Source organism: Eptesicus fuscus, chromosome 22, assembly GCF_027574615.1.
Source record: "Eptesicus fuscus isolate TK198812 chromosome 22, DD_ASM_mEF_20220401, whole genome shotgun sequence".
Lineage (NCBI taxonomy): Eukaryota > Metazoa > Chordata > Mammalia > Chiroptera > Vespertilionidae > Eptesicus > Eptesicus fuscus.
Window position 1 is genome coordinate 24,757,966 of NC_072494.1, and position 12,672 is coordinate 24,770,637.

At 48.3% G+C, this 12,672-nt stretch overlaps 1 protein-coding gene across 2 annotated transcripts; it reads right to left on the reverse strand.

Annotated features, from left to right (window-relative positions):
- Window positions 1-2,999: 2,999 nt before the first annotated feature.
- Window positions 3,000-12,671, reverse strand: GLUL (glutamate-ammonia ligase). 2 transcript variants are annotated; one of them, XM_028152130.2, is made up of 7 exons: window positions 12,526-12,671; window positions 9,657-9,835; window positions 7,917-8,078; window positions 6,185-6,331; window positions 5,676-5,803; window positions 5,277-5,476; window positions 3,000-4,710 (listed from the first exon to the last, which is right to left on the reverse strand). In XM_028152130.2, the coding sequence occupies exons 2-7, from the start codon at window positions 9,820-9,822 to the stop codon at window positions 4,392-4,394; spliced, it is 1,122 nt and encodes a 373-aa protein (XP_028007931.1). In that variant the 5' UTR covers window positions 9,823-9,835; window positions 12,526-12,671; the 3' UTR covers window positions 3,000-4,391. The 2 variants fall into 2 exon arrangements, with proteins under 2 accessions (XP_028007931.1, XP_008144141.1); XM_008145919.3 differs by lacking the exon at window positions 12,526-12,671 and adding an exon at window positions 11,394-11,577.
- Between the last annotated feature and the right edge of the window lies 1 nt (window position 12,672).

The window sequence follows — 12,672 nt, forward strand, 5'->3', positions numbered from 1 at the left end:
TGGAAAGGGTTGACAGTAGAGCCATACTTTACCAGTAATCATAACTTCTATGCTCCGCCTTCTTGTTCCTAGTAACAGCTTCTCAACCCAATGAATTCGTTCTTGTGTACAGCTTCTGGAAGAGATATTCCTAAGTTCCTTTCTCCTTTATAAGATACTATATCCTTGGCAAAACACTCATGTAGGATACCTGTATTATGTACCTATTGTGTGTGTGTGTGTGTGTGTGTGTGTGTGTGTGTATATATATATACACATATACCTAAATATAGTATGTTTATATTGTATATATGTGTATGAGCAGTTATCTGAATATTATAAAATCAAACATGACTTAAAAAATATATTGTTATTGATTTCAGAGAGGAAGGAAGAGAGAGATAGAAATGATGAGAGAGAATCATTGATCGGCTGCCTCCTGCACTCCCGACACTGGGGATTGGAGCCTGCAACCTGGGCATGCGCCCTGACCGGGAATCGAACTGTGACCTGGTTCATGGGTTGACGCTCAACCACTGAGCCATGCCGGCTGGGCTCAAATATGACATTTTAAATATATTTTATTGTTTTTTTTTTATAGAGAGGAAGGGAGAGGGATAGAGAGTTAGAAACATCGATCAGCTGCCTCCTGCACAACCCCTCCCGGGGATGTGCCCGCAACCAAGGTACATGCCCTTGACCGGAATCGAGCCTGGGACCCTTTAATCTGCAGGCCGATGCTCTACCCACTGAGCCAAACCAGTCAGGGCTCAAATATGACATTTTAAAAAATGAGTGTTGGTGATTGAACTAGAAGCTATAAAATGGCAGGGATCAGCTCAAACTGTTTACAGTAGCAATTTGCCTGAGGCCTCTGGAATTACATGATGAATTGCCACTTTATATTAGTTATAACTCATAAAGCAACATGAGGCTCGTGGCAGCACACTTTCAACCAGAATTAACCAAGTCAGCAGAGTCATTAAAAGCTCAGTAAAACAGAACTTTGCTTAGTGCCATGACTGGGGTTAAAACACAGCCAAACCACTAAGACCTCATGAGGGTTTGATACCACCCGACAGAGTTAGTTGCAGGCGTAGAGCTCACAAATCTGATACTGAACAATAATTTACGAAGCAAGCACTGCAGGCAATGTGACAGGTCTGGGGATCCAGTCCTGAGAAAGAAAAGCAGGATTCCTGCCTTCATGAAGTTGTCAGAAAGTTCTATTGAGGGATGAGCTTTCTTTGGGATAGCAAGTTACTTTGCAGACTTTGGTATAAGGGCCGAGCAGTAGCAGGAATTACCTAAGAGCAGCCTTTGATGGGATTGGTGAAGCCCCAGAACCAAATGTTTGCTTAGGAACTTCCAAGGAACTCCTTGGAATCTTCTTTTAGCTCCCTGGCATTCCTGTTAGCTTGTGCAGTCATCCTTTAGCTCTTCTCCTCTGACTGGCAGGATGAAATGAATATTGGCCTCTGTCTCTTTAAGGCTGAAGGCTTGGCTGTCATTGTTTAATCTCACTGATAAAAGTTATCATGTAACCCAGTGTCTGTTAAATGAGCTATAAAAAACACCTTTGAAATACAAGAGAATTGCATTGTGACCTGCAGGTCAAATCTAATTCTAGGCAGGAGGGTAGAGAAGGAAATACCCTCGTTGTTTCCACCTAAGTGGTGATCCTATTACTCTTTTTCATGGAATCTTTGTCAGGGAATTGGTTTCAATGAGCAAAAAATCAAAGTGCTCAAGTCATTGCCTCAATCTAGTGCTTGCGCTGTGCAGAGTGTACCTCAATGGCAAGGCTGACCCAGCGAAGAGATGAAGAACTTCAGTTGAAATAACCACCACCACATAACTTACCAGGGAAACCAGGAAAGCACTGATAGGGGGCACTCTTAATAATCATGCTGAAACAGTAGGTGCAAACGCATAGGTAAGATCATACATCCGACTTTGAAAATCAAATTGTGCCAGGAGCCAACCATCCTAGAAAAATCTAAAAAAAATACCACAGACTAGAGCAAAATAGGCACCTTCCCTAAGAAAACTGTCATTTGTTCACTGTAACAGGCCCCAGTTAACTCCAAACTGACTGAGGACACTACCCTTAAAAACAGTAATACGAACAAAGTGTGATTACTACTGGCCACAATACCGGACACCTTAGGTTAGTTGTTGGATGAATAAGTGGTTTTGCTAGAAATTATGTGTACAACACTGTGGAGCAGGAGGGAGCTCCTACCCAGCCTGATGTAGAAAGGAACTAAGGCAGGAATGAGCCAGGTAAAGGGACCAAGAGCAGAGGTGTAACATGAGCTTTTGGGGAATCACAGGCAGCTCGCTGGTCTAAGGGAAGGCCCATCCAGGGCCTAGATGGGCTGGCCGGCCCTGAGCACACCCAGCCTCAGAAGGCTTTAACCAGGGTAGCAACGCGGTCAATATTTGCCATTTAGATGAATCACTGGCAGCTGGGCAGAGGATGAAACCGAGACCAGTTAATAACACAAATACTTCAGGCTGCTATAAAATTAAGGCAGAGGAGTGGTTCAAAACAACGTTACAGCATGGGAGGTCAGAGCTCAGCTCTGAGGCCAGGGGTTTGGGGTGGAGGGTGGTACCCTATTATAAGTCTCTAGGGCTGAGATATGCTTTAATCCAGAGATGCCAAATACCCAAAGAACAAGGAAGAGTTGCTTAGCAATATGACTCGATTTTTAATTCCAAGAACAGGTAAACTTGAACTTATTTGGCCTCTTCAATACTTATGTCCCCCCCTTCCCCCTTTTTGGTAGGGGAGGGAATGAAATGGCACAAAGGGATTTAAAAGAAGCAAGTCAGAAGATATAAATGTTAGGTTGATTTAGAGCTGCTCTGGGCAGTTAACAGTTTGTTTACAACGAGGAGTTATCTAACCCTGAACATACTGTACATGGTAATGAGAAGTCGTCATGGAAAAAAAAAAACCACAGCCAGCTTGCTGCCCCAGCCAACAGAAAAACAGCCAGGAACAGTAGGGATGAAGGTGGGGTTTGTTTGTTTTTTATTATAAAAGAAAAAATAACTCCTCAGAATCTTAACGAACGAAAAGGAATACTTCACACTCAGAACAGACACCAGGATACAAAATTACAAGTGTTTAACCCCAGTCCCGTCCCCCTCCCCTCTAGGAGGGGACAGGAAGGAGGCAGTGGAAGCAAACAAGCAATTCTGTCAGAGACTTCAAATCCCTACAAATAATGATTAAAATCTAAACTGGTTTTGCTTTAAAAAAATTTTTTTTAATATATCAAAAGGCCTGCTTTAGTGACATGCTAGTCCCCCAGAAAATAACCCAATACCCCCTTGTCAGTAACATACATGCTCAAGTTGACCAGCCAACTCATATTGCTAAACCCCTGTGCATACGTGTGTCTTTATACACCAAAGCCATGGGGCTCGGGTGTCGGCTGCTATTTGCTCCTGTTAGCCAACCCGTGTCCAGAAGGGCAGGCAGGGCACAGAGAAACCCTTAAATGGTAGTGAGGGTTTAGTGGCCCCTAACAGCCAACTTCTCAAGCACTGCCACCCTCAACCCCCCTCAAAAGGAGAGCCTTACTTCTAACAAGACTTCTCGCCTCAAATTTGGCTCCCGGTGACCAGAATGGTTTTTCTCCGTTAGAAAAAGCACACATTATCTGCACACCCATATATATAATTTTTTTGTTTTTGCATTTAAATATAAAAATACTACTCTGATTTGTGTTACAAACGGAGGACCAAGCAATGAGAACTTTTTCTTCAAAGGTAGGGCTACCCATCCCATCCCTTTAGGCTGAGCTTGCCTTCCAGTGAGGGCACTCAGCCCCAGGCCAGGGAAGCAGGTCACTGCAAAGGAAGGGGACACAGTTGGCAGGTAAGAGGGCTTCCTGCCTGCTGCCCCCCCACCTTTCCTAATTCTCACTTTCATTAGAAAGCTGCTTATAACCTTTTATGGAACTTCCCAACCCAAGGGAGTATCTAACCCAATCACAGAGCAAGCCCAGCACTCCTACCCCCTTCAGCTACCTCAAAGAAGAAAAAGGCCCTCCCCCTCCCTTCACAAACACTAAGCTCACTGTCCAGATAGCTACGCCTGTTGGACAAACACCTGATTAAGTGAAGCAGTGGTTATGTTTCCCCGCCCCGCCCCCCCTCCCCACAAACACACTAGAAAGCGTCAGTGATAGGGGGAAAAAAAGGGTGTGTGTGTGTGTAAGAGACTAAGAACTTGACCCCTCTAACCTGGCCAAAGAAAGCAAGAGATATTAACTGGGCACGAGGAATAAAAAAAGACCTTGATATTCTGCCCTTTGAGTTACATTTGTTATGACAATTGAGGGGCGAGAGTGGGAGCGGGACGAAGAAGTAATTAGAAGGAGAGTCCAGTCCGCTTAGTTTTTGTACTGGAAGGGCTCGTCGCCAGTTTCGTTGAGAAGACACGTGCGGATGAGGGCTTCTGTCACTGCGAAGGGGTCACAGTTGGCAGAGGGGCGCCGGTCTTCAAAGTACCCCTTCTTCTCCTGGCCCACAGACCGGGGAATGCGGATGCTGGCGCTCCGGTTGGCCACGCCGGCGGAGAAGTCGTTGATGTTGGAGGTTTCGTTGAATCCAGTGAGGCGCCGGGCATTGTCCCGGCCCCCCTTGGGATCGTAGGCTCGGATGTGGTACTGGTGCCGCTTGCTCAGCCTCTCGATGGACTCCTCAATGTACCTACAGGAAACAGAAAGGATGAGGGACCGTCCACCTGTCCCCCCAGGAAATCTGTCCTTCAGGGGCTGGAGCAGGGATGGATTCAAGAATGGAGTGACTTATCTATCAAAGACTTTTCCCAGCTTCCAATTCACCTCAACATCGCTCTGGCAGAGCAAATACCCGCCTTGTTCCTGGCCTGTCCCAGTGCTCAGAATAGTGTCAGACATCCAAGTACATGACACTTGTTGAATGAAAAGATCCCAGACTTTCTCTCACCCATAAGCATTAAGTTCATTCACATGCTTGTACTGTACTATTACTCACTCAGTTCTTATTAAAGGTTTTCAAATGCCATTTATCTATGTCAACTTTCCCTATCGCCACCCTTGAATTCTATTCCTGGAGTAATTTCGACCCTTTTCAAATAGGACAGAACCACAGAATTAGAAGACAGTTTTTGAAGCCCCGTGGCAAAAGCTAAGGTCCGAACTAGGAAGTCTGGCTTACTCATCCCCAATACATCACGTCCCTGGCAAGTCTTCTTGCACAGAAATAAGATGGCCACAGCAGGAGAAGGCACTCACTTGAGACCGTTCTCCTCTCGCATGGCCTTGGTGCTGAAGTTGGTGTGGCAGCCTGCACCATTCCAGTTTCCAGGAATGGGCTTGGGATCAAAGGTTGCTATCACTCCAAAGTCTTCACACACTCGGTGCAAGATGAAACGGGCCACCCAGAGATGATCTCCCATGTCGATTCCTTCACAGGGTCCTATTTGGAATTCCCACTAGAGAACAAGAAGGTTGGCCTTGAATATGAAGCCAACTGCTCACCCCTCTCAGAAGCTCTGAAACCCGCTCTCTTCTCACCTCTAGTCCATCCACCTTTTAGGTTTCGGGTTAAGGAGGGGAGCATCAGCAGCCCTGGCTACCAAAAAGCCCCTACTTGCCTAGTGATGGGGAAAGCTGCAGACCAGAGCCATTTACCTGGGCGGGCATGACCTCGGCATTTGTCCCTGCGATCTTGATGCCAGCGTACAAGCAGGCCCGGTAGTGAGCCTCCACAATATCCCTGCCGTAGGCTCTGTCTGCTCCCACGCCGCAGTAGTATGGACCTGGAGAGGCATCAAGACGAAATGTCAAGAGAGGAAATCCCTCACTCCCCTTTCCACCTAAGATGCATAGCCCAAGGTCAGCAATCAGAAAGCTCTAACACTGGCTCTCCGGAGTCACTGTCCCTGCCTTCACCTGGCAGTGGGGCAGCAGAGCAGGGGGTTCCTCAGTGGAGCCAAGGGTTCCCCCCCAGTATCAATGGCTAAACATCTATGTTTGGGTCTGGGTAATGTGAGGGCAAAGTATTATTCCAGCCAGGCTCAGGGACACTCCCAGGGCTTTTTGATCCATAAGGAGTCACTGCCATCTCTGGGGAAAGAGACTTTCCTCCCCAATTAAGCAGCCGGGGAGGAGCAAGTTCACCTCTCGCCCAGGAGACTTACCTTGGGGTCCAGGGAAGCCATTGGAAGGCCAACCAAAAGGGTGCCCATCTGTGCCCATGAGAGTGTATTCCTGCTCCATTCCAAACCAGGGATGCTGATTGCTCACCATGTCCATTATCCGTTTGCAGGTATATCTTAAATTGGTCTCTAGAGGGAAAAAAAAGAGTCAACAATCCTTTAGAGACATCTGGGCAAAATATACTAAATCTCGGTGCTGATGGGGAAAAAAGAAGTTCTTCCGAATCCACGCAGCCAAAGTGTTGAGTAAAAGCTAAACTGGCCCTGTTCACCTTTGTGGGTCCCATTGGTGTAAAAGAGGAAAATGGGAGATGCTGTAATTATAAACACTTGTAGGGAGGTTCCCCCCAAATTTGTTCTAATCAAGTCACATGACAGTGGCTCCAGGAAAGCACAAGTGTGTTCACCTGATCAGCATGCTGGCCACCTCCTAAGGCCCCAATGCCAGGCACTTACACTGTCTATTCACAAGACAGCCGCTTCTACAGTCCGACCTATTCCTAGTTTCTTGGGCATTTAGAGCCAAATCTACAATTCTTATTGAATCACTTGTGTACTGGGAGCCTTGCATTCATTTCAGGTGAGAAGATTTAGTGCTGAGTTATATAGAACTGGATAGTGCAAAAGAAAAACTTACAATGAGATGAGCTCAACTGGAAACAATTTCTTAAGCCAGACGGGAACTTTAAAATAAGTAAATACAGACGTACTGACTGCTTAACTATGCCCCAAGACCCATTTTAAGAGGTCTATATAAATCCACAACCGAGTCTTCATAACCACCCTGAGAAGGGTTATTATACATCTCCACCTTTACTAGTGAGAAAAGGAGGCTCAGAGATGTTAGGTGGCCTACCCAGGTTACTACAAGGCAGGCAGCAGAGCCAGGAAACCCATGACTGTCCTTGCATCAGAGCTCACGCCCTTGACCACAATGATACGGTCTCTCAGGACAAAGGCATTAACGGTCTAGAGTCACTCAGTGACGTGCCAAAAAGACCCAATGCCAAAGTGTAGCAAGAGACTACACAGAAGTGAGATTTCAGCTGAGTTTAAAAAAGATGAATGGCTGAGAACTGGGAACAACAGGCTTGCCAGAGGAAACCCAAAGGTGCAGTTACAGCAAACCTCGAGGCAAATGTATGTTATCAATGAACAGAGAGGCTCACGTTTTAGTCAGTGGACAGACAAGGAAGAAAACAAGCGGTCTGGAATGAGACAGCAACCAATAGTTGATGTCAAACTGTTCTCAATGATTTGCACATATTAACTCATTTAATCCTTCCAACGACTTTAGGAGATGGATTTCATTACTCATTTTTAAAATCAGGGAAATGAAGGATAGGGGATAAATAACTTGCCCAAGTTGATAGCTAAGAAGCGGCAGATCCCAAATTCAAACCCAACGTTCTAACTTCAGAACCATGTTCTTAAAATCTACAGGCAGGCAGGCCGGACTGTGTCCCGGGGGACTCCACCAGCAAACAGATTTAGAAGAATTCAATTTTATGCAACCAACAGGAGACCATGGGAGGATGGCCCACTTTACCACTCTGAATGAGGAAGTTCAAGGTGGAGAGATGCTCGTCCAACCCCCTAGACTCGTGAAACATTCCGAGACAGTCTAGTCTTCCCATTAGTAATTTGGCAATATCCTCCCCCTTTATTCCATTCATAAATTGGGGTGGGGGTATCCATATCTATCTATACACACCTGCAGGTTTGTGGTTGTACTTTAAGACTTCACAGAACACCAGCTTGTTGGGGTCCTTGCGGAAAGGGTCCCGAAACATGGCAGCAGGAACAAGATACATGTCACTGTTGGAGCCTTCAGACTGCATAGTACTAGAGCCATCAAAATTCCACTCGGGCAACTCTGGGGTAAAAAGAGAGGAAAATTAAGTTTAAAATGCACAGCTTTCCAGGCAGCACACAGCCCTTCACTCACCCATCGACACTCTTGTTTCTAGAAAGTCAGTGATGCATGTCTGCCACTATTAACATGCGCTGTGACGTGTGCATGTAGCCCTACAGTTCTGAGTTCTAGTAAGACCCTTACATCACTTCCTTAAAGAAGTAACAGTCACAAGAACAACCTAAGAATGATGTTTCTTCCCTGCATAAAACCACCGGACACCAAGGAGACAAATTAAAATATTCTGACATCAGCACTCAGTCATCATTTAAAATATTGAAATAGGAGAAACAAGGATTATCAATTCCCCCACTAGACCATCTGTGTTTCTTCTTTCTCTGATTCATCACCCCCGCCCTGTCTGTGTCCATGGTCTGTCCTTATTTTATAGATGACTTATTCAAGGATGCTCCCACATCACTTACCCACTTTCCCCACTATGCTTAAAGGCCGGTTTCTTCCTCTCTGCAGCTGACTGAGTTCTCCGAAGGCACAGACCAAACTCTTACCTGTATCCCCAATGTCTTTCTAATACCTGCCACATAGCAGGTACGCAATGTATGTCTTATATTATGGTCATTCATTCACTCAAATGTCAAGTTATCAGAAGAGGCAGCTATCCTAAAAGTAGGTAAGAGGTGACAGTTGTTCTCTGATACCTTTTTCTAGAAGGAGGAGGGCTATGGCTTCCTCTAGCCCCCCCCCCCCCCCCCCCAAAAAAAAAAAAAAAAAGAAAGAAAGAAAGAAAGAAAGAAAGAAAGAAAGAAAGGCTACAACTCATATAATGACTGCTAGTGGAACAATAATCAGATTATTTAAAAATTTCCAAAAGTGGCTCAGCTGGTGAGGCTCAGTGGTTGAGTGTTGGCCTATGAACCAGGAGGTCATGGTTCGATTCCCGGTTGGGACACATGCCTGGGTTATGGGCTTGGTCCCCAGTGTGGGATGTGCAGGAGGCAGCCAATCAGTGATCCTCTCTCATCATTGATGTTTCTCTCTCTCTCTCTCTCTCTCTCTCCCGCCCCTCCCTGCTTCTCTGAAATCAATAAAAATATATTTTAAAAAATTCCAAAAGTGCCATCCATTATAAACACATGAATGGCTAATCCTTTTAAGAAAGCACTTTAGGGTGATGACTTTGCATCTAGAACCCCAATGATATGAGTTCAAAACAGTATTCAAAGAGTCTGTAAAGTAGGTGTCTCAGTCAGATTAGAGCAGTGGTTAACAAACTGGGTTCCTGGGGGTGCCTTAAGCCAACTAAAGGCTACCCAAGTCAGTAAAGTACCCAGCCCCCTTATATCCCCAACCAGGCTTTGTTTTTTGTCTTATATATACTGACTTAGACACAAGATTTCATTTAAATAAAGGAGTCCATTGTTGCCATGCTTTGAGGCGGTGTAAGAGCTTAATGTTGAGTGACTGAAGTCTGAAAAGCCCTGCCTTAGAAAAGCTTTCCAAACAGAACAATCAAGAGGCCCAATCTAGTGGCTTGGTCTCAGGCTGCCCACCCAGCATAGACTCCCCACTCTTGCTCACCTTCTATACTTTTGGGCTCACTGTCCAGGGTCCGGGTCTTGCATCGCAGTCCTTCTCCAGTACCGTCAATCCAGATATACATAGCTAGGACTTTATCCCCCTGAGGCAGGGACATGTACATCTGCTTGATGCCTTTGTTCAAGTGGGAACTCGCCGAGGTGGACATGGTGGAAGTTGCTCTGGTGGAAAAAAAATAAATAAATAAAATAAAGGAAGAACACCAATTCCAAAATGATCCTCTACAGGAATCACTCTATGAGGACAATGAAATCAAGAAGTCGCAGAGGGAGTGGTGACCCCCGCACCCCCCCCCCCCCCCGGCTTCCCTTTGGAAGTTACTCAAGGGTCTATTTATTACTCTGCTTTCAAAGGATTAAAGATTTATATTAGACAAAAATCTCCTTATAAGCTTCCTCAAGCTAGAATATTGAGGGCTAAGCTTTATTTTTCTCAGTGTGGCCAGGGCAGGGAAATTGTTTTATTTATTTATTTGTTTTTATACCAAGACACTGGAGAAGAGGAGAGGGAACCCAAAAGACACAAAAGTTCAGAAACACAAATTTACAGAACAGATATGATCTTCCAATACAAATAAAATCCAGCCACAGAAAGGCTTGGCTGCTATGGTCTCGGGGTGAGTCTTCCCCCTTTTGCCTGGCATCCCAGTGGGCATGTCAATCAATAAAAAACCCCGTTTTGAAGATTCCTCCAAACCCTGGTGGGGAGGTGGGGGAGGGGGACCTCACATTTAGACAGTAGGTAGGATAAAACAAGGGCGTTAGCTAGGCTTAAATGGCTGGTGGCTCCCTAAAAAGAGCTGCAGTCATTATAGTCACCAAGATTAAAAAAATAGCTGATCCAAGTTGGAGCCTAAGATGCAGCACGCTGCCATAATTTCCATCCGGTCAAAGCCAAAATGCTCACTTCAGAAGGTAAGTTTGAGAATGACATGCTGAGATTCCACTAGAGAGCTTTTCAGGGAATGAGGGGATTCCCACTTGTAAATGAAGAAGATGTGGCGTTTCAAAAGCTGACGCATGCTAGAAACTGCAAGCCAACACCACAAAATCTCGGGAAAAGAAGGCACTCTGAAGCCACAAAAACCTAAGAGGAATCGGTTCTACCACTCCCTCCCCCTCCCCCCTCGGTGGCCCAGGGTGGCTCAAAAGGGAACATATTGTTCTCCTCCTATGACTTGGGCAACTCTGAAGTACAATGACAAAGTTTCTATGGGCAACCGTCCATGTTTACCCAGCTGAAAACATCGGCTTCTTCCAATATCTTCGCCCTTCCCCTGGGGAAGAGGAACTCGCCTGTCAAGTCGCCCTTTTGCCCACCACGTCCAGAGAAGACTTGGTGGGTCCAATCCCACCCTCACCCCCCAACACCTGCCTCTTTAAAAGTCCAGAAGGAACAAATCCCCTGATCCCTTCAGCTCCCAATAAAAGCTACAACCCAGTCTCCAGCTTTCCTCCCAGACAGCAAGCACACTTCCTCCCATAAGCCTGGGTGCGGTGGGGGTGGGGTGGGGAGGGGGATCTTGGATCTTCTGCTCTTTTCCGAGACACAAGTTGGTCGCCAACAGCCTAGTTGTTTCCTGTATCAACTGGTGCCACCGCGTGCCTAGTTGAGAAAAATAGGGTCCTGCCGTTTTTTTGTTTTTTTTTTGAGCTGTTTTTGAGCTGTTTCTGCAGCTGCCAGCTGGCTGGAGGTCCTCCTCCCGGTCTCCTCACTCACCCCAGCCACAGAAGGTCAAGCGGATCGCTGAGGTTGCTCTCTTTGGCCCTTCTCTTTTTGGAGTGGCGTTCCTGCCTGTCCTCCTTGTCCGGATCTGGCTGGAACATGCTCCGGAGTTTTAGGGGCGAGGGAGTCGAACGTGGCGAGGGGATCGGACACGGCGAGGGAATGGAGCACGGAGAGGCGGCGGGAGAGAGCGAGGGAGTCACCGAGCGATCGGTATCGTACCAGGACGCGCCGGAATACGCATGCTGGTGGCTCGTGGTCTTCATCTTAAGTCGCGATTTCTCTCCGGGGTTCATAGAGTAGGCGACAAAGCCAAAGCAGTTGGGGGGCTGCTCTGAGGAAACGGACTCCTGGTCATCTTCATCTTGCTTCGCTGTCCTCACCGAGGATCTGCGGCTCGGGGAGGATACCCCTGGGGCACCCCCGTGGTAGTTGGAATAATCCACTTTGAGAGCAGCCCTGTCCTACTGAAAATGTCCCGAAAGTTGGTGCCCCGCCGCCCCTCGGGCCCCGGGCCCAATCTCAGGGTCTGGCCGTGGGGGCCATACCCCTAAACGAGGGCCAAGGCTGGGGGACCGCGGGAGCGTCAGCCCGAGGGACAGCGCGCCGAGGACGCCTCTACCCGGCCCGGCCAGGCCTCTCCACTGGCCAGGCCCGCCGCTGCGCCGCAGCCCGGGGTCCCCATTGTTCAGTCACAGTGGCAGGTCCCCGGGACGGGGGCCGCAGCCGGAGCTGACCGCACTAACGCGGCCACTCGCCTCAACGGAGGCCACGAGAAGAGCATCAAGACCACGACGATCGCCGAGGCCCGCCGCCGCCGCGGGGGAAGCGGGCGCGCTCCCGCAGGGGCCACCCGGCGACTCCATCCACCGCGCGCACAGCACCGCCGAGCGACCTCCAGGGGCGGCGCTTGGGGCCGCTGGCAGCCGGAGGGAGATCAAAACAAGTCCCCGCCCTCCTCCCAGCCCGGCGACCCGCGCGCCCCACCGTCGCCAACCCAGGCCCACCGAAGCCCGAGCGGCGCCAGGCCGCGGGGGGCGCACTGAGGCCGGGAAGAGGGAAGGGGCCGGGCTCCACGGCAGGGCGGGGCGCGCCGCCGAGTCCCCGGGACCCGCGCGCCGCTTACCTGGGGGGCGAGCAGGCGGCCGGGGGGCAGGGCGGGCAGGCCGTGAGAGCGAGGTGCAGAGAGGAGAAGAGAGGAAGCTGGGAGTGCTGCTCAGACACTCGGCTCTTCTCCCATCCTCGGCTCTGCGGGGCCGTCCGCGGCCCGCAC